This window comes from Numida meleagris, unplaced genomic scaffold, assembly GCF_002078875.1.
Source record: "Numida meleagris isolate 19003 breed g44 Domestic line unplaced genomic scaffold, NumMel1.0 unplaced_Scaffold276, whole genome shotgun sequence".
Classification (NCBI taxonomy): Eukaryota; Metazoa; Chordata; class Aves; order Galliformes; family Numididae; genus Numida; species Numida meleagris.
This window is the reverse complement of record NW_018364532.1, coordinates 217,786-245,736: the sequence shown is the minus strand read 5'-3', so window position 1 is coordinate 245,736 and position 27,951 is coordinate 217,786. Positions and strand designations below refer to the sequence as shown.

Here is a 27,951-nt window from a genome sequence, read left to right as displayed (position 1 = left end):
TTTGCAAGCTACACATTTCGCAAGCCATACCAAGTTCCATAGGTTTTTGCAAGCTACACATTCTTACTTCCTGACAAACATTTCGCAAGCTATGCCCCTTTTGCTTATCAGTCCTGAACAAACATTCCTACTTCCTGACAGTTAGGGTAGTATGGTTAGGTTGCAATTGAACTTGGTGATCTTGAAGGTCTTTTCCAACCTGAGCAATTCTATGATTCTATATAAAAAGATAAGCAGATAGAGAGAAGCTTAACTGTCAAGATTAAGGAAATGGATGGGACAAACACGACAAACAAGAGGTAACAAATTTTGAGGCAAGAATGACAGAGAGATTAAAGGTTGATGGGACTGGGATGTTGTGGGGGGACATGTAACACCAAGGAGCAAAACAGACTCTGGTAGACCTTATCACTATGAGGCCTTGGGAGTCTGTAAAGTAAGACAGAGAGGAGACAGGACTAAAGGGTAAACAGGATGCTCCTTTGGTATGTGCAGCTAATCTTGTCACATCTGGGACAGTTAAGGAACCCTTTGTTTGTTATCAATGTTGTTTGGAAGAACTTAAGGCCAATTAACTGTGAGTGGATTTACTGCTTGCTAGTGGAGAATATATAAGATGTATGTTGAACACAGTAAAGAGGGCTTACTATTCTGATGCTACCATGACTGAGAGAATTCACTAACGGGACTAAGTGCCGACAGGATGTAGATACAGTAGTAAGTGTAGGGTAGATTGTGATCCTGGAGTACTCAATGAGGAAACAAGAGGAGGAATTCTTGGTATTGATAGGGTTGTAATGTGTTTTTGGTTGAGTGCTCCTGCTTGCATGATGTTCACCACTGCAATCACAAATTAAAACTTTTTCACAAGAGATCCAGTCTCCAAAAAATCGTTTGAGTTATTTCTCACAAAAGCATAAGTCGGTAATGTTTGTAGTGAAACAGATCACATTTTTCGTCTCACATTGGTTGTTGCAGTATTTCTTTCTGCAAGATGGACTTGGATCTTGGAAACAAGCAGCAGACCTTTAGAACGGGAGAGAAGTCCCCCAGTGATGTGGAGCACTGAGGCAGCCTGCCTTCCGTGTGATTAATCATCTAGCAAAGAGCGCATGGGACAGGACCAACCTTAATCCAGCCCAACAATGGAAGGATTACTGCTGCAGAACCAAGAATTTATCTCCTTATAGCTATGACAAAAAGCCTAGAAAGGAGATGATTCAGCTGCCATTCACTGTAGGATCCTGGAGCCTGTTGCCTCACTGCCATCCCAAAAGGTGGGTCAGAATTACAGCAAGCTGGCCAGGTGACCACTTCGCTCCATTGCACCTTTAATCTGCCAAGTAGCCATTCAAGACTAATGAGTAAACTTAGCATAAAATAAGGTAAAAAGTAAAATAAAAATAAAATTAAAATCCTGATTTTTTCCTATTTTTTTTTCCTTGAAATTATTTCTAAGATGTAAGCCAGCAATGTAATACTGTTGAAAAGCAGATATATATCTGAATGCAGAATCTACAGGATTCAAAATTCTCTTTTCAGCAGCACCATGTATTCTTTCCCTTGTACTTTACTGACCCAAGTGGAAAGTCATCAGTATCACTTAGCTTTGTAATTTACACCCTGTATTGAATACAAAAAAAAGTTTTTAATTCACAGAGGAATACTTGGAATAAAGCAATAAATAAAACATTTTTCTGAGGGAGATGACCGTGTGCATCACATGTTTTCTGAAGTGAGATTTTGAACTTATGCACTTCCCTTGCTTCCACAAACTACTACAGTCTATAAATCTCAAGCAATTTAGATTTTCCTTTCAGGTTCTCTCTCTCTATATTTTGATAGCAATTTTAGCTGTAATTTTAGTTGCCAGTTTTCATCCAAAATCTGGGAAGAAAACTCTCTAACTCCAATGTGGTGTTAGAAAGTGGCATTCTTTTATTCCTCACAATGTGCACCGGGCGACTTGACAAGCAAGCGCGCCCTCTCAGAGTTCAGGTTCTACATTTAAACAGTTAAGACATACATATGCAGCACATTGGCATACATATTTAATCTTTTTCAAGGTCTCATATATATGTGCTATTGTCCCTTTGGGCATGCTCAGTGGTATCTAGAGTGGTCGAGTGCCCACCTACTTCTTCCCCATTTTTCACCATCAGCTTCATCACTGAAACCTTTGACTTACTTTCATTCACTTTTCCCCAGTTTGGAAGGTTTCCATTCCCTACTAGGCCATAGTGAGCCACTTTTAAAAAACAGTGTATGTGGAACCCGAGAAAAATGTCCTTGCACATTTTGAGGCAAAAGATAAAAGTATTCTATTGTGACTCCAGTACTTCTCATAAGGCAAAATCATTGAGGCAGAAGATAAAAGTATTCTATTATGTCCCCAGTGCAAAATTATTGAGGAAAAACAAGACTGTTCACCTGTTCAAGGATGTTAGCTTTACCACTTCACTTTTAAAACTGCCCCAGAACTCTAATTATTCACTCTGTTCTGTCTGCCAGCTTGTTAGTGGACAATACACTAAATCTCAGTAGCACTAGAATTTTGTGAGGCAGAATGAATGTTCTTTCAATTCAGGAAACTGAGAATAAGTGAATGTGAGACGAGTGAGGATCCACAGCAAAATATTGTTTCATCTTACCATAATTAAGCGTGTGGTAATGTAGGATTGCTGCTGCAATCCTTTTTACAGCTTTTGAACACCTCTGAATTATAAGGTTTTTTTTATATTGCTTCTACTATTGATTTCTTTTGTTGTTGTTGTTCTTTAAGCTTAAAAGATGGAGACATGGAGCAGCCCAGGTTTGATAAAACCTCAAAAGGTCATCAGGTCCCACCATTTGTGGGAAAGAGCCTAGATGAGATTATCTAGCAGCTTGTCCAATCACAACTTGAAAACCTCCAGTGATGGAGATTCTATCAAGTCCCTGAGGAAATTGTTCCAGTGTCTGATTGCTCATATGGCAAAAATTTATTCTATGATGATGAGACCCTTCCTGGTGCAGCTTGTAGCTATTGACCCCATCTTCTCCATGTATTTCCTTGTGAAGTGGGAGCCTGTGACTGCTTGGTAACCACCCTTTTAAATGCTAGAATACTCTAAGAAGATCCTTCTGAACTTTTTTCTGGGTAAAGACCTTACACCTTCAGTCTTTCCTCACAGAACAGGTTCTCCTGCCCTTAGAACAGCTCTGTGGCCCTTCTCGGGACCCTCTCCAGTTAATCCACATCTTTTTTGAATTGTAGGGACCAGAACTGCACACAGTACTGCAGGTGTGGCCTGGGATGGCCTCTGCTAGCCATATCCCCTAAGGATGCAGCTCAGGATTGGATCTGCCTTTGCTGCAGCAGCAGCACCTGTGCTGACTCCTGTTCAGCTGGTTGTGCACCCAGACCCCAGGTTCCTTTCAGCAAATCTGCTCCCCAGACACACAGATCTTGAAAGGCCGCTTTGCTTTCTAATTCATCATATTCATGACTGTTAGACATCTGCTTTTGCAAGTTAAAACTGTCTAGGAATTAGTAAGCAGTCCTATAAAATTCAATAATTAGATTTACAGAAAGAGTAATAACCAGCGTTCTTGGGACACATGACTCCAGTGGAAGATCAAAATCTTCATGAAAATAGTGTAAGAAGTCATCAACAACCCAGTTCAAAGGTAATTACATACCATGTGTATAGTTAGTGCAGTTCTGCTGTAGATTAGTCCTGCTAGTTAGTGCAGCAGGACTAAAATCAGCAGACCAAAATCTGTTTTCTGTGTGAAAGGTATAATGATGTCACTTTTCCTTCCTCATATTTAAAGGGATAAACAGCATAGGGACAAACAGCATAGGGAAAAACAAACAAAAAAACCAAACTCAAATCTCTCTCCCTTCCATAACAGAACCCGTGGACCCACGCCCTGGGGAATACAAAGGGAAAAGGGGAAAGGTAGGGAAATCATAAACATATCTAAAACAAAACAGCGGCACCAATCAGAGGTGGAACGTTAATTTACTAAATATTCTATCGAAATTGAGGCCAGCAAATCAAAACAGAGAGAGTTCAAAGCTGAGATTCTTATCCTGTAAGCTGCAGGGGGACCACGTGCTTCTCCTCTGTGTACGAAGAGAAAGACTCCTAGTCTGCCAGGCAGCTTCACCATCCCCCTCCATATGCAAAGACCCCTGGGGAATGCAGCTCCTCCCCTCCCCCTCAGAAAACCAAGCACCCAAAAAAGGCACTCTGCAGAAACCAGGACATTAACTATTTAACTTGCCAGTGCTTTACATGATGTTATGACGTGGAATACCGACAACAAAAAATCACAAAACCATGACAGATGGGTGATTTGACTTGGGGAGGGTACAACGAAGTTGTTAGGATGTGCAAGGAGAAAATTAGACAGGCAAAAGCCAAGCTTGAATTCAACCTGGCCACCATACTAAAGGAGAACAAAACACTTTTTTACAAATATATTAACAGTAAGAGGAGGGCTATGGGGAATCTCCAGCCCTTACTGGATGCGGTGGGGAAGGTGACCACTGAGGATAAGGAAAAGGCTGAAGTTTTCAATGCCTTCTTCACATCTCTCTTTAAAAGTCAGACCTCTTATCCCCAGGGTACTCTACCCCTGACCTGAAAGTCTGTGATAGGGAACAGTATAAACCCCCCACAATTCAGGTGGAGACAGAGACCTACAACTCCAAGTATATGGGGCCAGATGTGATCCATCCAAGGGAGATGAGGGTGTTGGCAGAGGTGATTGCAAAGCCACTTTCCACCATCTATCAATGGTTCTGGTCAATCTGAGAGGTCCCAGCGGATTGGAGACTTGCCAGCGTGACTCCCATTTACAAGAAGTGTTGTAATGATCTGGGGAACTTCAGGCCTGTCAGCCTCACCTTGGTGCCAGGAAGGTTACAGATCAGGAAATCTTGAGTGAGATCACACAGCACGTGCAGGACAGCTGGGGGATGAGGTCCAGCCAACATGGGTTCATTAAAGGCAGGTTCTGTTTGACAAACCTGATCTCCTTCTATGATTGAGTGGCCTGCCTGGTAGATGAGGGAAATGCTGTTGATGTAGTCTACCTGGACTTCAGCTGACAGCCCATGGTTTGGACAAGTACACTCTTTGCTGGGAAAAGAACTGAGCCAGGCCCAGAGAGTGGTGGTGAATGGAGCTAAATTCAGCTGGCAACCAGTCATGAGTGGTGCTCCCCAGCTGTCAGTATTGGGGCCTGTTCTGTTCAATATCTTTATTGAGGATCTGGGTGAGAGGATTGAGTGCACCCTCAGTAAGTTTGCAGATGACACCAAGTTGGGATGAAGTGTTGATTTGTCTGAGGGTGGGAAGGCCCTACAGAGGAATCTTCTCAGGCTGGATCACTGGGCTGAGGCCACTGGGATGAAGTTCAACAAGACCAACTGCATTATGGTCGCAACAACCCCAGGCAACACTACAGGCTTGGAGCAGAGTGACTGGAAGACTGTGTAGAGAAAATGGACCTGGGGGTACTGGTTGACACTCAACTGAACATGAGCCAGCAGTTCGCCCAGCTGGACAAAAAGGCCAGTGGCATCCTGGCTCGTATCAGAAAGTGTTGCCAGCAGGAGCAGGGTGGTATTCAACCCCTGTACTCAGCCCTAGTGAGAACACACCTTGAGTACTGTGTTCAGTTTTGGGCCCCTCACTACAAAGCAGTCATTGAGGCTCTGGAGTGTCCAGAGAAGAGGAACAAAGCTGGTGAGGGGTCTAGAGCACAAGTCTTATGAGGTGCACCTGAGGCAACTGTTTAGTCTGGAGGACACCCATGGGAGACAGGAAAGTTGGAGCTCTCTACAACTACATGAAAGGAGGTTTGGTAAGATGGAGGTTGGCCTTTTCTCCCACCTAACCAGCAACAGGTTTAGAGGGAATGGACTCAAGTTGCATCAGGAGAGTCTAAGGTTGGATATTATGAAAAACTACTTCACTGGAAGGAGAGTCATGGACTGGAACAAGCTACCCAGGGTGATGGCTGAAGTCATCGCTCCTGGAGGCGTTCAAGAAATGTGCAGGTGTGGTACTAAGGGACGTTGTTTAGTGGGAACATTGGTGGTAGGTGGATGGTTGGACTAGATGATCATAGAGGTCTTTTGCAACCTAAATGATTCTGTGATTTGATGTCTGTCATCATTACAGTCTTCAAGGCACAGACAGTGGAAGTGCTTGTAAGTGGCCTCCTAAGCAACCAGAATTCACGGGGAATTTTTCTAACTACAGTAATGGAGAACGTAAATGTCTTCATTTAAATAAGGCTTTGTTTAAATTTCCCTTAATGAAAAGAGAACAGATACTACAAAACAGAGGTTGGTTCAACAGCTGTAATACAGAACAAGTTCAGGCATTAGTCAAAATATTTATGTTTTTTCACTACAGTTTAATGTAGGCAGCCCGTGCAGATTAACATTTGGCCGATGAATGTGATGCTTCTGCTAAGCATTCTTAGATCCTTCTAATTGGCAGAGGTATACAATATACAGAGGGACCAGTCTGTCATGCAAAAGGATATAATAAAAAGGAGAGAACTAAATTAATAGAAGAGGCCTGGGTATTCATCCCAACAGCATGCTAGCATGCTACACACAGATCTTCAGACTACGTTTAATGAGCTTTCTCCATTTGATGACAAAACATGTATTTCGTGGTATCTGTACAATACTTTTCACCTTGAGGGAAGAATAAAGTAGAGATTCAACATGGAACGTCTGCCTTGGTAATTCATCTTTACTAACATAAATGAATGAAGTCTTCATAGAGTAGTGTGAAAAGCTCCTATAGCTTAAGAAAATTTGTGATTCACTACTCGTCACCTCTGTTTTCGATGTTCTTCTTAGTAATTAAAAAACAAAACCAACAACAAGAACAACAACAAAAAAATAAAGTAAGTCAAAGCAGACAAATGTATCACCTAACAATTACCAAATGCTTTTGCATTTTCCCACCACTGAAATAATTCTTGTGTGCTCTGGAAATAAATGCTTCTTCATAAGAGCATTGTGTAATCCCCCAAAGGGGCATTTTTCTGTTTGGTAAAATACGATTTAAGCAGTATGCTTCACATTCGTCAAATAAAGATTTAGCTTTGCAAGCAATCCTATTTCATAAGGTATTATATCAGCATACATTGCTCAGTATTGATTAGAAAACTGTAAAACTGCTTCTTCACAATCTGAAAACATATCACTACATTTTCTTCATGAGAACAGAGTTTACAGTCATAAGTTGCACATAAAGGGTTTATTTTAAATGTTTTAAGGATAGAGTTACATCATAATTATAAAAATTACTTACAGAATTAAGTAACAGATTTGAAGTGTTTATACTTCTAAATGCAGAGAACAGGGAACTGTCTACATTGTTCAAAATAAAATAAAAATAATGAAACCAAGCTCTAAAGATGAAGTCATTACCTAATTTTAAAATGTGAACACGAAGACCTTTGAGCTATACATATACCAAGAACCATCCAAATTGCACTAATGATGTAAAATACAAAAAACAGCATTTTCAAGGAACCAGAAACTGTTTTTACTGTCATTCTTTTCCCATAAGCAACTACTTAATTTTATCTGAAGACAAAGCCTTCATTTTTATTTCTTTTTTTAAATGAAATTATCTACCTGTTTCAATAAAAAGGGGCTTCCCCATACTTCACTCCAACTTAGTTTAGGGTTTGGCACTCGAAAGATGCAGTGTTTTACTGATTAGGTGTGATTTTATTTATTTGTTAAACAGAATACACGGTCCCTTTAAATGCTGCATGACACACACAACTGGAAAATTACCTTCTGTTGGCACTATGCTTGTCTCACCGGTGCATTTAATCCTACTAACAACCATTAAAACAGCACAATAAGCAAATTCACAAAAAACTGAACACAAAATAAAAACAGAACAAAACCAAAACCTAAACATTTTTAACATGCAACTTTAGTTTGTTACATTGAACGTTCTAACTCTCTAAAGCATGCAAAAAAGGATGGTCTGCATTTAACTTTTTTCCTTTTAAAAAGTTTTACACGGCAGCCTGACACCACACACGCACACGCACACAATATACAACAATACTACAGCAGGTGAATGTGAAAGGCCAATAACTTTTGTACAAAGGTCCATGGCCTGTGCCATCACAGGCCTTATGTAATTTTGGAAAGTAATGTTGAACCCCTAGAACAAGGAACCAACATTTAGTTACCAGGGTAACGCAAGCACTGCATGCAGATCTGAAACATGAGCCTAAAACAAAGCCCAAAGAAGATGGGCAGGGAGTGGAATTAGTCTCAAGCCTCAAAAAGTTGGTTTAAGCTACTGAAAAAAAGGAAAGAAAGAAAAAGTTAAGAGAAGAAAAGATGAAAAGAATACCCATACAATAGACAATGGGGACATTTAAAAACAACCATAAAGTTTACAGTTTATAGATTATTCTCTAATTGGCAGAATATGTGGTGTATTAAAGTGGCTTGCAGACAACCCACAAATGCAAGCCTAATGCTAAAAATGTTCTGGTAGATCTAAACCTCAGATCTTTCAAAACAAACATATTCCTTAGATGTATAGCCCCAAATTCAGTGTACTAAGCTATTCGTGTGTCTTGTGTATAATCAATACACTCACTCATTCTTGTGCCAGAAAAATCAACTTGGGCTCATGGAGCCAGGCTCAGCTTTGAGATTTACATGCAGGACTCTTAAGAGTCAATAGAAAACACATATAACAGATCTGCAGGATGAAAACACTGTGTTGCAAATCTGCTCACTTTGTTCAAAACACAAGGAACATCTACTCAGGTACTTAGTGCTTAAGGACTGCATTGAGAACCTATTCACTATAAGACAATAGCCTGCCTTTGGTTGCCCATGATGAAATAACCAGACATAATGCAATATAATAGCAATGGACGAAGAATTAAGGTATCGTATTTATATGGAGCGTATTTATTACCATTCAACAGCATAATGAGGCACAAGCCTTAAGGCTAAAATACGAAATCAGGCAAAAAAGTGGACAGAAAGGGGCTTAAACCACCGAGTCTTCAGTAAACCCAAATCTAAGGCCACACAGACCTCTGATCTCTGATTAACAGCATCTCTCCTGCATCTTTCCACTAATGGCGTAAGGGCGGATTTCAGAGTACACGTTCCATCAACAGCGCTGTCTTCACAAAACTGCACTTCCATGAAGCAGTTCTTTGAAACTTGCAGAGCTCCGCCTTAGTGTAACATGACAATTTTGTTGCTGTGCTGATTGTTGTTGCCATTCTCATGCTTTCAAAAGCTGCCACACTTAAAAGAAAACAAGCAAACAACAAACAAACAAAAACAAAACAAAAAAAGGCCAACAACCCTAATCTTCATTTGCAACTATCCTGCAAGATTAAAACCGTGAAAGGATTTTGCTGCTGTGGGCTGCTATGTACTTTCACAATCTAATGCAGATGGCTGAACCACTGAGACTGCCTATAGCTTCCATGAGATAGCACACCACTGGCATGCAGAACTGTAGTGTTCACAGAATGAAATTCAAGTAACAGCATACCGCAAAGCAAGTACAATGTACACCACAAAAGGCAACAACAGATTTAAGCTGTAGATTTGTCTGGACACTCCTTATGTGGAAAAGCCAGAAAAAGAATAAGTTGGGAAGGTGCCTTTTTGAACCAGAATGGTTAGAAACACACAAACAAAAAATCAAAGAAGAAAACAAAACAGAACAACAACAGCAAAATCAAGCAAACAACAACAGAATGCAACAGACTGAGCAGAAGGCAACAAACGCCCCTCCTTCTCTACAACTAAGATTTCAATAAAAAATGACTCCATGCCCTCCATCCCCCTTGAGACTATATTTACCACGTAAAATATTAACTATTGTTAGGCATCTAACACAAACATTCAGGTTGCTGGATTTTGTATTAGATGAGGGACTACTGATTGCCAATGCGTAGTCTAAATTCTTCTGAAGTAGCATATATACTGTTAAACTTGTGGCACCAAGCACTTGGGTTTTGCTAAGATTGTGTAACGAACAAATAAAGAAGTACAACATTTAGGACTGAAGGCAGCCTTGTTGCGTGTATTTTACTGGCTCCTACAATTTGTAAATATGGGCCATTAACCTTGCATTTTCTAATTAACTGGTTATACAGATTAAATATATTTTTATAGTTTAAAGACTTTTCACTGAAAGGTGCGCAAGTCAAACACTTGATATCCTACAGCCATGTGACTACTAAAAATGCACAAGTATTTCCATGTACTGCAAATTCTCAGGAAGCTAAATTTAAAGTGTAGAAACATAGCAGACTGGTGTTACTTGGGTTAGGCACTCCTTAATGCTGCACAAATCGTTCAAACCTTTCAGAAACATCAATTCTGTCCCAACCCTGAAAACAAGGACTGCCAGTAGCCAAGAAATTAATGTTACAAAAGAAGGCATATCAAAATATCAAACTACACTTGGATGAGGTGAGTGCAAAGTTGAAGTGAGTTAAAATCTACGAAAAAATTTAGATTAAGGATTACAATACTAGATCAACTTCACACAGCTTGAATTTGCAGCTGTTTTTTGCTCTTAACTCCCTCCTGCCCAGATATACTGACTTTCTCCAAGAAAAGGAGTTCTCTTACACAAAATGTGTCATGTTCACATAATTTTTCTCCTATTATTCAGAACAAAACAGTTTTGCTGGCAGAGATTGTGGGTTCGCAGGGACATTTAAGCTTTCATTAAACTGGAAAGCAGTCAAGTCTTATTGTCTACAAATTTTACATTTATTAGTTCCACAAATTTGGCAAAGTTCACAATGACGTCTAGGATGTCTTCACCAAATCGTAGACATAAATATGGAAATCATCATCAAACTTGATGAAATAGACAGATGGTTTGGCTTCAACTTGATGAATGACCATGCCAGTCCGTTTTGAGCCATCTTCTTTGGCATATTCCACTTGCTTGCCTACCAGGCTGTCCACAACTTCACCTGGTTCCCGTTCTGCAGGAGGTGAATCATCTGTAACACAAAAACAGTGTACTTTGGACTCTGGTAGGCATAGATGGACTTTCAGTATGGAAAGCAACATCGGATTTATCTGCAAAACCATTAAGAAACTATCAGAACTCTTAAATACATAGTAAACTGTTAGTTTTGTTCAGACAAACACTTAATAACCATTGTACTTCTGGAAACTACAGTTGCATGTTTTTTTAGCCTGCCAATAATACAACAGTTCAATTTTACAAAGTCAAAAACAGCACTTTTGATTGTTTACATACATGTTATCAAAAATATTGCAATTTACAATTGTAATGCACAATTTGTGCATTACTGAATTTAAGCCTCCAGTATGGACAAGACTGGATCTCATCAGCAGCTCTTTCTACCCTCTACACACACATAATGTGATGTTTGAATATACGCAACAAGCACACCTCTAAGATGTCTATTACGTGTAACCTCTTTGTTAGAAAGGGCTTTTGATTTGACACCGGAATAGATATCATAAGTAAAGTCTAACCATATTATTTTCTTGGCTAGCAAAATCTACCCAGAAGTGCCCTTCTATTTTTGGACAATGTCTATGCCAAATGTGGATGCAAAAAGACAAGTCAATTACAGAACAAATGTGATAAGCAGTAATAGCAGTGTACTCTAACCTCACCTAAAAAAAACCCCAAACATTCTTTCTCTGCTTCTTTTATGAAGTTTCTCTGTAAAAGTGTAGTTTCTCAATAAATGCATCATCACAAATAGTTACCACAAAATCAGTTTTATATGAAGCATTTGTTGACAAAAACGTATGCTTAACACACTTTAATTTAGAAAGAATTGTGCAGTATTTACACAGTTTTAGTATCCAAACCAATAATGTATTTTTCCCTTACAAAAAAAAAAAAGCTTAAGAGAAGCTATTGACATTTTAATGTCCTCACGTACACAAAGGCAAGTAATGACCTGTGCTTCAGAAAACAAAAAGAAACTTCCCTCTAAGTTTTAGTTTTAACACTACGGCAAATTCTACCAAACTTACAGACATAATTCCAGGTAAATTAAAATCTGATTTGAAAAATAATACTACGGTTGCCACTCTATCATGACATAAGGACAATTTACACTACTTGGAGATCATCCAGATTCAGAGAAGGCAGCACATACTTTGAAGAGTTTTAGAAAGAGAGGGAAGCAGAAGACAGTCACTTGGCTTTATTTCGTTAGGAATAGGAAGGTCACCTACATCATTAACATCTGTGGCTTACTTTTTACAAGCACTATGTAGCCAACTACTACAGTTATCTGATTACTAATTTGACCTTAAGTTATATGAGTGTGTTAGCTGTGTGGAAGAAATAAAACTGAAGTATTATTTACAAGCTTTTTCCCCTCTTTTTTTTGTACTGACCATCCAATAATCTTGAACAATACTTATTCTGTGAAAATTCTTTGCATTACTAGGAAAAGCCACAAACAAATTCACTTCAAGAAACAAGGAAAAAACATTCCACTAATCTACTGATTTTTTTCTTTATCTTGCAACATGTGAAAGGAAATGAATTTTCAAGTTTGTTTCCTTCCCCCAGTAAACTACTCAAAAGTTTTCCACTTTGAAGATACCTACCACAGTTAAATTAATCTGAGTACATTAGTTAGCCTCCAAATATTATTCTTTTAAGAACTGCTTCAGAAATACAAATCAAAAGCAATCTCTGTGAGCTACAATACCTCTTTCTATGCAAGAACAATAGTGGAAAGCTTCTCATTTGTCAGTTTCTAGTAAAAAATCCAGATAGAATCTCTTACATAGTAGCAAGTACATATTTTCAGCAAAGTTAGGAATAATTACAGAAAATGGCTTTCCTCTACTTACTGCATAAGCCTCTACTGATTAAAAATGAAATTTCTCAACAGTTCTTATTTTTATATCACCTGCAAACTTAGTGTGCTTTTGAGTACTGTGTCCAGATCACTTATAAAAACACTGAAGAGAACTGGCGGTAAAATGGAGCCTTGGAAACCCTAACAGTCTGATGTAACCCCATTTACTACAACTCTTTGACCCCAACACATCAGACAACTGTTCATCCACAAATTTGCTTTTCCTTAGCCCTTATGCAGAGGATATCTTCTCAACTACATAATTGCCAAATGCAAGCTCCATGCAACCCAAACCCTCTAGAATCAAATCTGGAACTGCATCCACAATCAGCTCTAGACCAATCTAGAGGTATCTCCAGAAATGTATCTAGAGTGAGTGAGCACTTTTAAATAGACAAACAAGGAAACAAATAAACCACCCCCACAAATTCTCAGATTAACAGAAGTGCATTTGTACAAGATTGTGTCCACAAAAAAAAAACTCCCATGTCTATAAATAAACCACAAGCAAATATTTATATAAAAAGGTAACACTTTCCAGAAGAAAAAAAGATGTAACTGGCCTACTTACTTGAATCAGGCATAATGCGAAGGTCACCCTCTTTATAATCATCTAAGAGTTGGTACATGTACAAGACAGGATCTTTCTCATAGGTAATATAAAACCATGTGTTCATAATAGGAGCTCGAGCCAAGACCATGCCCCTCCATTCATCTTTTGAGCCATCTTCTGTCTCAAACATATGTTCCACAGCTTTGCCAATCATTGTATCTGCCAGGTGGGCATCACTAATTCGAGATGAAGCTGCAATGACAGCATTCCGTAAGTTCATTCAAAAGCACAAATATATGCCACTGTGAAAAACAGGTTTTCTTTCATAATTCATGAACAAATTTTATTCGAAGTTAGTCAATTCATATACAAAGCAAATACTGTCCATTCCAGAGAGTTTACTTAGTGAAGAAATGTAGAATTTTAGTAAGGTTGTTAAAATAACAAATCACTGTATTGCTCAAGATCAAATAATAATAATGTAAGGTAATGGAAAACCAGCGTAGGCCACAACAATGAAAGCACTTTGTATTTTAGATAGATATTGGGCAGGGAGTAGGTCAGGCAACCAAGAAAAAGGAAGAGAAGCCAAACACATAGCAGTTCTAGGAAGTTCAAGTCTTTGAAAATGCCTCCTGCTGTTATTAGAAATACTTAGAGAATGTACAGAAGGAAAAATATCACCACCAGACGCTGCACACAACCAACATAATCTAAAATTTAAATTTTAATGGAAAAATCAAAGTTAACTTTTCATAATCTTGTTAAGGTAAGACCTTAAACAAAACTCACAGACTGTACTATATGCTATTTAAAGACCAAAAAAAAAAAAACCAAAAAAACCCCCCAAAAACACCACTGGATTCTCTGGTATTGCCAAATCTTTGTGAAATCAGTAAATTTAACCAGAACATTTAAGATTATCTGCCACGTGACAAAAATTAATTAATAAAATAAAAGTGTTCAGTTGTCATCTTGGGGATGTCAGGAGACACTGAGAGAGAACATTCAAAAATAAGTGTCAGGTTATATGCTGCGTATTTAGGAAAAAAAAAACACTTACCAACTCTGTCTGGAAGGACTTCAAGTGCAGAAACTCTTTCATCTTTGTGCAGTTCTAGTCCATATACACAATCAAATCCATCATACTTTATAAGATAAAGAGAGGGATTTACAGGAACCTGGTCTAGAACTGTGCCCTTCCACTGTGTTACAGGTCCACTCCCTTCTTTCCATCCGTGCTGTATTCTGCAGCCCACAATGTTTCTTCGTGGCTGAGAAATTGGTTTGCTTGGTCCCACATTGTTTCTGTGCTTTCTGTACACAGATACAAACATAATATTAAACAAGTACATATTCAAAATTCTACTCCAGATAAGACGGGTATACTTTGTCTATAGCTTAGTATATCTTACAGAAATAGAAGTATAAAGCTTATTACACTATGCTGGAAAAAAAACCCAACAAAATTGTACTGAAAAGTAGTGGATTACTCCCGACAACGTTTTGTAAAGCAAGTTTCATAATTATATATTTAAAAGTAGTTTGCTTAATAACAAAATTGCTACACTATCAGTTGTAAAACTCACCTGATCACGTCTCTAAGCACAAAGTTATCTCACATAACTTTACTATCTTGTTTCTTTCTCTTGTGAATAGTAAACATAAATCCCTCACACCGGTATGAAGAAATGGGTGGAAATATTACTGGCAGGTTACTAAAATTCTTCTAAGGCATTTTTTTTCTCCTGTAACCTGTTTTCAGCTGAAGGATATTTAACTTCCTTCTGCTCTTATTTTGGAGTTGAAGTACTTTTAAAGGTATGTCAGCAATAACATTCCTCTAGCATTCTTTTTTATTACAACACAGTTAAAAATGATACGTAATGGTAATGGCAATAGAAGGCACACTTCTTAGTGCACTAAACTCATTAAATACATTTTTCTACCCTTCTTGTTTTCATGGAAGTTGCAGGAAAATTTCTTCTGGTGAATATCAGTTGTTCTGATCAGCAATCACATAAGCTATTTGACAGTTTCAAAGCACTGACAGCTTCATACAAGTTTTATTCTATGCAGTTATTAAAATCACTGACAATTTGAATACAATTGGAAGAAACATACAAACATTATGACAGTATATTGGGGTTAATAAATTAGTACTATGTCTATTTTAGCATGTTAGGATACACATATTAATTCTTAATATAATTATTTCGGGGCGGTGACACATCAAAATACTTGCAAATCTCAACTAATACTGAAATAAATGTTTTTATTAGCTACTACCTGTTACATACTTCATTTATACGGCAGTCAAATATGCAGTAACATTCTTAAAAGCAACATCTAAAGAAGGAAAATGGTTGCAAGCAAAGGACAGCAGTAACTGAAGATAAATGCCTCAAAGAACTATGAGAGCTCACAGAGCAGTGTATGTATGATAGTGATCCAAAGAAGACATAACAAAAATACAAAATAACAGTGAAATCTCAGTCCTGCAGAATAATGCACTCACTATATGAAACTAGAATGCATAATGCTGAAGATGTAATCAAAATTCTATCAAAAACAAGATATATGATCATTTCATCAGCTTATTATTTCAACAGCTTGTCCCACCTCCAGAAAAGATCTTAGCAGGAACTTCAATAGTACAATTTACCAAAATTCCCCTTTTGTGATTTGACTTTTTCAGCAAGAGAAGCCTACAGAGTCTGTAGTCCGAACTTCTGAAAGCATAAATTATTATAAACTATCCAGCCAAGAGGCTCTTTCTCACAGTTGGTTTTAATTTTATGCAGAAACTATAATGCATTTTCAAACTCTTGCTCAAGTGTTTCTTTTTTTTTATTATAATAGTTTCAGTAATACTTTATTATGACTAAGTGAGATTAATCAATAGAAATGAGTTTTACATTTACTTAGTTCTAATGAATCTTAGTTCTATATAAGGCAGAATAAAACAAACTAAAGTTAAAAAAAAAACCTGAAATAGTTACAATAATGTCAGTTTTTTAAGTTTGTATATACTGCTAATTATCTGACTGTTGAAAAGATTAAAGGTACTGTTCAATGTTGATTTTTGCTTTCCACCTATAAAGCATAATCTCCCTGTAATGTTTAAAGTGAAACAATGAAGTGAAAAGCTTCACAGTCATTCTAAATAATGTGATGGAAAAATACTACATAAGTGAGTTCAAACTAGTAACTACCTTTTAAAATGCCTTGGAGAGAGTAAATAGCATGGCAAATGTAGTTATAAGTCAAACACCAGCCAAGTATGTTTGCAGATCAAGTTGTTTTTGAAGGCTGTTCTATTACTAAACAGCCATTCATTCTCATTTGCAGTATTTTTTAATGTAAGAAATGAGATCTTTAAACTAGTAAATTTCCAAGGAAAATTTATATTCTCTTACATATGAATATGTGGTAAGAAAGAAAGTACAGCTTTTTAAGCAATAGCTACCAGTTTGTTTTCATACAAGACGCAAGTAATCAACCCAAGTAACTCCTCAGCAGTATGCTGTTTCTGTAATACACCAAATAATAAAAATACACATAACCTTCTGAGATGCTGTATACAGAAGACCCAAAATGTTTACCTCTATTAGAATTCTCTTTAAAAATTCCACTAAGATTTTCAGATTGACATAACAATTTTTCTAAATACATGTAACACATGGAGTCAGACAAACCAAAAAATAGCAAGTCTTAGAAATAGCTCTCAACACATCAGATATATCCTCAGTGTTAGTGTTTCAGATCCTCTTCCATATCTTGAAGGCATTAAGCTGGTAAAGAAAACCTAATTATGTGAAAAGGTTTCATTATCGAAACCAGGTTTGCCAGAGACTACACAAGCAGAAAGAAATCTTCCTACTTCTTCGATTATGTTTAGATTGTCCTCATACAAACTTTCATTTGGCAGCTGCCATCAGGAAAAACAGTGTACTGCAGAACTACTTAGGATTGGCAGTTGAGAACCATTACTTCAGGATCGTGCTTACAAGACAAATCGGTATTTATAAAAGGAGCGTGGCAATTTCCAATAGTCTATCAAATTGTCCATTCAATTATGTTTTTTAAAATTTAAAATTTTTCCCAGCTGTCAGAGAAACATCACAAGGTAGAACTAAGGAAAGAAACAGCAAATGATGAAAGAAAGCCATATCCCTAAGATTTGCAAAAAAAAGGCACAGCTGCAAAAAAAACTGTGAAGAAAACTCTGAAATTGTGTAGGTGGAGCATAATGGCAATAGTCCAAACAATTTCAGGCTTTCATGGTATAAAGTAGAAAAGCTATTAAAAATAGGACCCCAAACTTACTACAGTTGTGATCTTATTACAGACTAACACCAATAGCAGAACAGCAATGAGAGAATTATTATTAACTACTTTTCACAATATTCAGACTATGAGGCACATTAGACAAAGCGCTTTCTGTACTCCCTCAAAACTCATCATTCAACTGCAAAATCTTATGATGCTGCAGGAGCCAAGATTACAAGTCAGTTTAAAGAGGGACCAGAAATTCAAAAGGCTAGATTCACTGGTAGTCAAACTGCAGGTACGATCTGCACCTTGAAATCCTCAAACTGCAAACTACAAGAAATGTGGGGAGAAGAAACGATTGATATATACATCATTTTTTGTACTCTCTTCTTAAGCACCAAGAGTGGAAAAAGAATGACATACGAGAGACTACTGACTGATCCGATGCCAATGAGGTCAGCTTCATATTTACAGAGATCGTCACTATCCATTGACATCATCTGGAAGATCTGTCCTTATGCAACTGACCTATAACCATGTGTGAATCCTTTCCAAAAGGCTCAACAGTTGACTACCACTTAGTAATGAGCTCAGAAGAGTAATCCGCACTGCTCATATGATCACTTCCTTGAATCATGCTCTCTTACATGCTCCTTGCTCTTCCCTCTGCCTCAAAAATTCTGGAGCGTGTATGAGGTCTTCCCTATGGCCTTAGCATACCAATAGGCTTGTTCCTCTTGTTTTGTTTTAAATGAGGAATATAAAAGACATGGTAACTAAATCAACAATAAAGTGTGCATTACTAACTTACAGTCTACTGTAACAGCTCAGAGTATTATAAGCATGCATTTTTACAGAATCATCCATATCTCACTTTCTTACTGTAAACTATGCATGTAAACAATTCTCTGCTAGTCTCTCTTATTCTCAGGTAAGTCAGTGAATAGCACATATCTCTGTTTGGCACATAAAACCTTTACTAAATGATCCAGAAACAATTGAACTAGGCTAAATTAACATAAAACTAAGCCGGATAGTTAAATGCCTCAAAATCATATCATATAGCCTTTATGCTAACAAATGCACAACCTATTTAGGTATTTAAAAACTGTATATTAACACAACAGTAAAGACAAATCTAGCCACCCTCAAGTACAAAAGGCAACCCACCTCTGATAGTCTTCCCATCATACACTCCTTTCTCTGAGCGGTTGAAAAAGAACAAGAGAAATTAAGTTTTAACCAACTCTACCTGCCTCTAGACAAATAAACGTATGTCTTTGCCTTCTATGAAGATAGACAAGAATGGATAATGATGAGTTGGTGGAAGGGATTAGAGTAGTTTTACATCAAGTGCTGTCTCTGGGAAACAGTTATTACTCATTCAAATATGTTAAATTACTGAAAACACACTTGCTAGGCAAACTGCTTTGGATTGCTGCATATCGTATACCACCATTATAGGACTTCACACTTAAAATGGAATTAGTAACTTTTTAATAAGTTTCACGCTAAAGCAACCTAGATTTCTCCCCCAAAGATGCAGTCGGATACATCTCACTGTTTGACACTAAGATCAGTAATGCCCAGAGTATTAACTATTTTCTCACAGCTACTCAGCAGTATTCAGCTGCTAATATTTAAAGACCTTGTACAGAAAATAATGCATGTAATGAATGTACAGCATAAGAAGATATCCTTCACACAAGAATAGCAGCCTTCTAACAGACATACTTCAGTATAATCTTTATTTCAGAAAAGTGAAAATCCCTTTTCAAAACTACAGTTCTAGTGAATGGAAGATAAAATATTTCTAAGGTTATTTCCATACTGGTCTACCAATAAGTATGCTTTACAATTTTTGTCACCTTGTTAACAACAGATGAACATTTCGCCAGATTAACAGAGGTCTCTGAGTACGTGTGACCAGTTTCTGGCTTGCAACTTCTTCTCTCTGAATTCCAGAGTAATTGTAAATTGTAGTCACAAGATAATTTCAGGGTAACATTCAAAAATGACGCTTAAAACATCCCTTAGTGGTTTATTCTTTCCTACCACCCTCCAGAAAGAATTGAAGTCTGACTCTACACAAAAAGACTGAACACTATTCCCTAAGTTTTACAGAAGCTAAGCGATTGGAACAATGCAGATATATTTCTGAAACAGTCCTTCCAGTTATAGACAGCTACATTTTTGTAAAAATATTAACAACTTACTTGTGGGAAGTTCTTTTCTTCATCATGCTGGCAGAGACTCCTGCATGACCTACAACATAAATAATGATGGAATTACTGAAAAATAAAGCCTGTGTACAATGTCACAAAAATCTAGCTTATATAAAAATTTCCTTATGAACACTAAAATGTACACAATCCAAAAACTTCATGTTGTGACTGATCAGTGAACTCTTGAAATGGGAGAAGGCTCTACAGAAATAAGAAACGATTACATCCTTGTGAAGCTTGAAGAGTGGTGGGGCTACAGTAGCTAAAAAGAAAGCTGAACTTCACGTAACAGGGACCTGAACGGTCTGTGTTCTAGAAAAATGGCCACAACAGTTGAGATGTCCAGCTAGCTACAACAGTTGAGTAAAACAACTGACCTTGTAACTCTGTCCTTACGCTAACCAAAAAAATGCAAATTATGTCTTGCTGAATTAATCAGACCAACATGGAGGAAGTAGACATGATTCAGCCTATGAAACATAAGAAAACTAAGCAATAAACAAAAAGGGGCATGAAGAGAGCAGGTCTCTTGATCTGGCTTCAAGTCACATATTCCTTCTGAGCAAACAAGAATGTCTACTATTATTGATGAGAAGCATGTTATAGACACAATTAAATAGAATCTTATTTGTATTTTGATTCAGCTGCACATTGCAATTACTGTATTAATTCTGACAAGCATAACTTACACTTGTGATTTAATTGCTGTAATATTCTGCTAGATTAAATAGCAATGAAATGTCTAAAGAATTAAAATAAGGTGTTAAAGAGTTAAAACCTCCTTTCATGAAGTATGTAAAAGAACCTGGTAAGAGAGTGCTGCATTCTTGCCAGTAGAGGGCATAATGCACAAGAAAGTCCATGACATCACAAAGCAGATGTTAAGCAATACTAAGAATTCCAATTCAGCAGTACAGACATGAATAAATACTCTAAAGAAAGGTACTTCACACTGTGATTTAGGAAAAGTAGTGAAAACACTGGCTGCAGATGGGCTCCTAAAAGGTGAGGAACAATCATCGAGTGCAAACAAAGCCTGGAAGAAGCTAGCAGATAAATTTGAAGGAGGGACAGAAATCTTTAATGTGATTTTTCATGGACAGAAGGGCATTGCACTTACTCCAGTGGTAAATGGGATGAATTTGAAAACTTAAAAGTATATAATAAGAGAAAGAAAAGGAGAAAAGAAGGCTGGTGATGGCTGTTAGAATGCTGCTTGTGAACAGTAGTTAACTTAGGAGATAACCTTTTTTTAGCATTTGATTCTTGCATGAAACATAACATGATGGACAAAACATGATGAACATATCTAGAAAAAAAAACAAAGTAAGTTTTCTGAATCAAAACTACATCCTCAGAACACAGTGAATGCCCAATGTGTAGAGATTATTTCCTACAGTCTACTCAAATAGACCCTATTAAAGACATAGCTGCTATGTATATATTGAGGATTATGAACGCTCAGGAGCATTCATCTAGCTTGATTCTGATTCTCCCAGTCCTCTTCGTGATTATTTATAATATTCAGAAAAAGAGAATAACTGCGAAGTGGTTATTTCTATCATATGAATTGAGAAAGCACCAGATGCACACTTTGGATAATTATGCACTCCTTGGAATAAACTGATCTCAAAACTAAGCCAGGAAATATATACCTAGAATGGATGCCTCCCTATAGTGATAAGCATAACCTGGAGCAAACCAGGTCATCTTCTGCACAGATGAGGCTCAAAGTTTAGTATTAGAAACAAGGCTACTCCTATAAACATCAGCACTGCAATAGGCAGACCTCATCCTGTCTGCTGTGCCAGACAACGGCTTGTCAGCTATGGCTAAGGGCAGTGGCAGAGAGCAGGAGGGACGAGAAAGATCAGAAGGTTAATGTTGGCTGGAGAATGCTCAAGAGTTACAAACAGCTCTAATAAAATCTGTCACCTGAGACAGGCTTGACAGACCCAAATCTGTAGGGTCAGGTCAGGGAGCCCTCAAATTTCCTTGGCAGTACAGTGTCAAGAAGCTTTCAGCTAACTGTGGGCCTGCTAGAGGGGGAGCTTTATAGTGCTGAGAACAAAAGGCAGGAGGTGGCTAATGCCAGGAGGAAGGCACCATGACAGCCACCATCACAGTGCAACTGCTATATTATGATTGTGCTGTAATTTTGGTATACCGATGTATTGCTCTGCTAAATGAAAATCCCATCTAACATCAAATACATTCACAGGGGTAAAGTGGGCACTAAAACAGAACCCTGTTGTGGGCAGTACCCAGAAGAACCTTGTCAAGAGAGGTGAACTAATGTGCAACTAATTGGACATGTGTAACTAGCACCTGTAAATGCTCATGTGTATAAGCATGCTCAGAATTTTGACTATTAATGCTTAAATAAACACCTACAGAGAAATATTTAATCAAGTTTCTCTGCAGCTCTAAACAAACCAATCTTTCTATATTTAACAGTATGTATGTGTTCCAAGCATAGCTTTGGGATGCATTTTCTCAAATCTTTCGTGATAGTCATAGTAGTATCACACAAGAGAGTCAAGCACTAACACTACTCTTAACCATCTGTCTCCATAATACTCTTATACTTGCATTTTCAAATGGAAAAATAGAGAGGACATATAAAGTAACAAATGGCAGAATTAAAATAATACTGTATCTTACATTTGTAACATTCAGGCTTGAATCAAATCCTCAGAATTGTGCATCCAGTTCTAATGACATCTAAAAGGTCTGTGTTACAAAAACAAGCCTTTCAGGGTAAATACTACAGTAGAGATCTTATTTGCAATTTAGACTTTTAGGAGATTATACAATTAGAACTGTACTTAAGCATGTTCATATGAACTTTTAATGAGAAAACAATAATAATTTAAGAAGATAACAAAAAGTTTCATTAGAAACACTAAAGAATTTGGGAATTGATTGCAACTAAAGTTGTTTCTGTATATGAGCTGGCTGTGTCTGATTTATACTTAATTCAACAACATTTATTTTATTAAAAGTATGGGGGTGTTTAACTAAAACTATAAATATTAAAAAAAAGAAATAAAAATTTTCTCATAAAGGATCTGCATCATCAGAACATTAACATGTTTCAAATTACTGATGATGGTTTTGCCTAAAACAGCTCAGCAGAATCACAGAACACCCTGAGTTGGAAGGAGCCAATAAGTATCATCAAGTCTAAACCCTGGCTTGACACAGGACCACCCAAAAATCAGACCATACATCTGAGAAAGTTGTCCAGATGCTTCCTGAACTCTGGTGAGCTTGGTGCCATGACCACTACCCTGTGGAGCCTGTTCCAGTACATGATCACCCTCGTCTGAGACCAAGGAGGAATTTGTTGGCTACAGAACAACAAAGAATGGGGTCTAAATGACTAGTCAGAATCTTTGAGGATTTATGGACCCTCACTCTGTGAAGGCAGTGATAGACTGGTTATCCTTACTTCCTCTTAAGGCTGAAAAGCACAAGCTGTAGAAAAAACATCAGTATTAACTGAGGAGGGAGTGCATGATCACCAGACCCTTGTTGAAAATTCCTGAAATCTTCTAGACTCAGGTGGGTTGCCACCCCAAGGGCAGTCTGCGACCAACTACAGTATATAACATTGAACACGCATGTTTATCTTTGCTGACCCACTACCCCTTGATCAAGATTCAAGACAACCCTGGATCCAAGTTAAGTGGTGAAATTTCTCCCTCTCTGCCTGTCTCTCCTCTTTCCTTCAATCTTCTTTTACTCATTTTTCTTCAGAAACTGTTGCCTACATTTGCCCAAAAGCAGCTGATAAGGAAAAAACACCAATGCCAAGTACCCTTATCCATAATGACCAGTAACTATCATTAGAAAACTGCCTAATTTTGCCTTGAAGTAGTTGATTAATTGTTGTTAGAAAGCTCAGTAAACTGTCTTGTATTGTTCCTTTGAGTAACTGCCTGAATTGGTTTTTCTTGGCAACCCCTGTCAAACAGAGAGAGTATCGCTATTTGGGAGATTCCGAAGACTCACCTTCTTCACAACTCACTGAGTGGAATGAAACAGTCTTCTCTGCAAAGAACCTTTTCTTGATATCCAACCTGAACTTTCCCTATCACAGCTCCATGCCCTTCCCTTGGGTTCTACCGCTAATCATGAAAGAGCTGAGATCAGCCCTGCCCAGTGTATGGGAACCGCTGAGTCATGGCCTGAACTACTGATTGTGCACCTGGAGGAAAGACCCAGTCAGCCCTGGGAGCACAGGTGAAGGCAATTCACCTGTGTGATTGGAAGGGGTGGAGCCTGCCTCCACTCCTCTTACGCCTCATTTAAGGGCTGACTACCACTGAGGAAGGATCTCTTTCTGGAGATCCCTCCTTGGTGGAAGCCTTTCCATGGAAACCCAGAATCGTCTGATACGGGTGAGCAATTTACTTCCCTTCCTTTGTAGCGCTTTGCTATTGTGCTGTTCCTTCCACCTCTTTTTGTAATGCTATTTCCATCGTGTTGGTCCTTCTGATCTCTACACCCCTCCACTCCCCTCATGAAAAAGCTGCAGGCTGTAATGAAGTCTCCCCTCAGCCTCCTCTTCTCTGGACTGAACAAACCCAGAGATGTGCGTTCCTGGCACAGAATATCACACTAGCTCTTGTTACTCTTTGTAGAATCCTTAGAGTCAGAAGGGACTTTTAAAGGTCATCCAGTCCAACTCCCCTGCAATGAAAAGAGACATCCACCGCAGGTTGCTCAGAGCCTGTTCCTTGAAACTCTCCAGGGATGGGCCATCCACCACATCTATGGGCAATCCACTCTCCACTGCCTTACCACCCACACTAGAAAAGATTTTTTCCTTATACCTACCTTAAATTTACTCTCTTTAAGCTTGAAATCATTTCTCCTCATTCTATCACAACAAACCCTGATAAAGAGTCTGTCTCCTTCTTTCCTGCAGCTCCCCTTTAGATACTGAATGGCTGCTATCAGGTCACCTCAGAGCCTTCTTCAGGTTGAACAGCCCCAGCTTTTTCAGCCTGTCCTCGCAGGAGAGGTGTTCTAGCCCCTGGATCATTTTTGTGGCCCTAACTTCATGTGGTCTGTGATTCACCAGCCTCTTAAATTAGTATCATCTGTCACCTTACTTAGTCCTACATCCAGATCCTTTATAAAAATTTGAAAGAAGTCTAGCTCTAGATTCTAGCCCTGCAGCATCCCACTAGTGACTGGCTCTCAGCCTGATGCAATCTCATTTACTATAACTCTTTGAGCCTGACGTGCCAGCCAACTGCTCACCCACCTCATTACATTTTTGTCTAGCTCTGTGCTGGACTGCATTTCTCTCAGAATCCTGTGTTGGTATTGGTAGTCATTCCTCAGTACTTTGCTGAGTAGGTGCATTCTTTGACCCTGTTTCACGAAAGCACGTGAGCATCATTCCAAGCTAACACATGCTAAAAACAAAAGTCTGCTAAGGGTTTGAGAGGTGACTTTTACTCTTTTTTGCTGTCAGCTGAAGCTTGACAGTTCCTGAAGGAACTTGTTTGTTCCTTAAAGTAAGCTTTAAATTGAAGAGACTGACCAATGCTCAGCTCCTCACGTCAATATTTTAGACATTTATATTTAATATATAAGTTACAGCATTTAGATACAACAATCTTACAAGAAGATAAGATGATACATATGTGAAGATCCCAATAGAACAAACCCACTGCAGAACTAAATATAAGCCTATTGTCCTGAAGTCACTTCCATATTTTCCATTAACATTTCAGAAGGATGCAAACTCATTTTAAAGACATCTTAGGTTAAACTACTGAATTATGCAGCACTTCACTCAGCTAGCAGATCTCCAATTGTAGCAATAGTTCACTGATTCATGATCATTTCTCCTTCTTAAGGGGGATGAAACAAGAGTCCATATTCCAATTTTAACCTTTTATAACAAGGCCAAAGTCAAAATAATCCAACAAATCAGCCTGCGCAAGTCTCCTTTTGTTCAGGAGAACAGAGGCAGCAAGAGTTTTGGCATTACAACTAGAAAGTTCAAGAGCATCCACAGGCAATTCAGAGTTGTAGCTATACTTCAAAGTGAATGGAAAGAGTCTCCAAGATGTAACACATGCCACTTTATCACTCTTGACAGCATGTGTGTTACTGCTAAACAAGATACACTGAAGAAATACCTCAATAATCCTTGCAATTATCAGTAAGAATTTTTAAATCAAGACAGGCAGGGGGGTGGGTCCCAACTAACTACATATGTAGAGGACAGCTCAACTTTAACAACTGTAGTACTGTTAACAGTTAAAAGTCACAAAACAGATTTCCCTGCCTGAGTATCTTTCAGGCACAGGAAGACGAAGATATGTCTAGGTAAAACAGTAGTAAGACAAAAACTCTCATACAGCTGTTTTTCCGATTAAGAAAGGTTTTAAAACCTAATTACTTTTTAAAAATAACAGCTAAAATAATTAGATGTTATTTAAAGAAGCAAATGAAGTTTTTAACCTTCGAAAATAAGTTTCTCAGCTAAAGACTACATGCTACATAACACTAGACCATATAACCCTCAACACTGCTTTAGCAAGATATACATGTTCCTATCTGTGTAACAGCAGCGTGTGGAAGAACATTTCTTTATTTGGTACTTGTACAAAAGGTCAGAGATGGCACAAAAAGAATGTTCCACAAACAAGCACCACTAATAAAAGCGTGAAAATATACACTGAGCAACCCCTGTCACACACAGGACTGATGATGCACTAACGTGTACCTATACTGCCCATCTCTTACAGAATACCATCTGATCCTTGTCAAGATAAAAACATTTGTTTCAAGCAGCTAATATGAGACAGTCTTTAACGGGCTGCGAACATTATTCCTTTGAAATGGTAAAATCCATTATAACAAGTTACATTTAGAAATGTGAAATGCTTTTCCATTTTTCTTTTCCCTACAGGAGTTCAAAGAATTAATTTGAAGTACTAAAATCCTTCTAATGTTTTAGGACATATTAAGTCCTATGTATTTCATTTTTTTTTCCCCAAGATCAAAGGAAAAAAATACAACTATTATAAAATAAGACAGAGAAAACTTATTTTTCAGTGGCAAGAAATATGATTTTTCTTTCCTATTCAGAACCACAAAGAGCTTGTCAAGTTTCTTTATCAGCTGCTCGTTCGTAAATGAATGAGATTTTAATGAATTACACCTATAGTGTTGTACTGATACTGATATAGGCTGGTTTGTTTAGCAATAGGGATTAGTACATTCGTTTAAGAACCAATAAGAAAAAGGAATCCAGAAGCGACAGTTTTAAAACTTTCCATTTCAGCTTTAATGGGTGAACAGTCTTGTTTTCCTCAATAACTCTGCACTAAGGACATAAAGGAATACTTTCACCTTCTGCCTCAATGATTTTGCCTTATGAGAAGTACTGGAGTCACAATACAATACTACCATCTTTGTCTCAAAATGTGCAAGGACGTTCTCCTTGGGTTCCACGTACACTGTTTTTAAAAAGTGGCTCACTATGGCCAAATAAGCAATGGAAATCTTCTGAACTGGGGAAAAGTGGATGAAAGTGGGTCAAAGATTTCAGCGATTAAGCTGATGGTGAAAACTAGGGAAGAAGCAGCTGGACACTTGAACACCCTATATACCACTGAGCATGCCCAAAGGGACATTAGGATGTACTTACGTGTCCAAAGTACTGCATATGCGTATCTTAACTGCTCAAATGTAGAACCTGAACTCTGAGAGGCTGTGCTTGCGGTGTGTATCAGCTGGGTGATCTACCAAATCTACATCCTGGAAAACTTCTCTACATTTCTGGGAAAATCAGAGGGCAGCTACTGTTGTGAGGGGGAAAAAAATAATAATAAAAAAATCCACCTTTCCTTCTCCATCCTCCCCTTTATTTCTCAAGATAGACCTATGAAGCATGCTCTTTATTAGAGTTAGATTTCAGAAACCTAAGTTTTTTAATCAAGTGTATGTTTACACTTA

At 38.0% G+C, this 27,951-nt stretch overlaps 1 protein-coding gene across 9 annotated transcripts in view; it reads right to left on the bottom strand.

The window, feature by feature from the left end:
• Positions 1-7,258: 7,258 nt before the first annotated feature.
• Positions 7,259-27,951, bottom strand: part of SPIN1 (spindlin 1) — a 57,163-nt gene continuing 36,470 nt past the window's right edge. For 6 of the 9 annotated variants that reach the window (XM_021382715.1, XM_021382717.1, XM_021382713.1 and 3 more), the window contains 4 exons: positions 19,954-20,002; positions 14,526-14,779; positions 13,481-13,714; positions 7,259-11,049 (listed from right to left, as the gene is read on the bottom strand). In XM_021382715.1, the coding sequence (XP_021238390.1) occupies positions 10,850-11,049; positions 13,481-13,714; positions 14,526-14,779; positions 19,954-20,002 (737 nt within the window). In that variant the 3' untranslated portion in view covers positions 7,259-10,849. Of the gene's footprint in view, positions 11,050-13,480; positions 13,715-14,525; positions 14,780-19,953; positions 20,003-20,651; positions 20,672-20,740; positions 20,841-27,951 lie in introns of those variants that run through there. The other 3 variants (XM_021382710.1, XM_021382711.1, XM_021382719.1) reach the window with 3 other exon arrangements.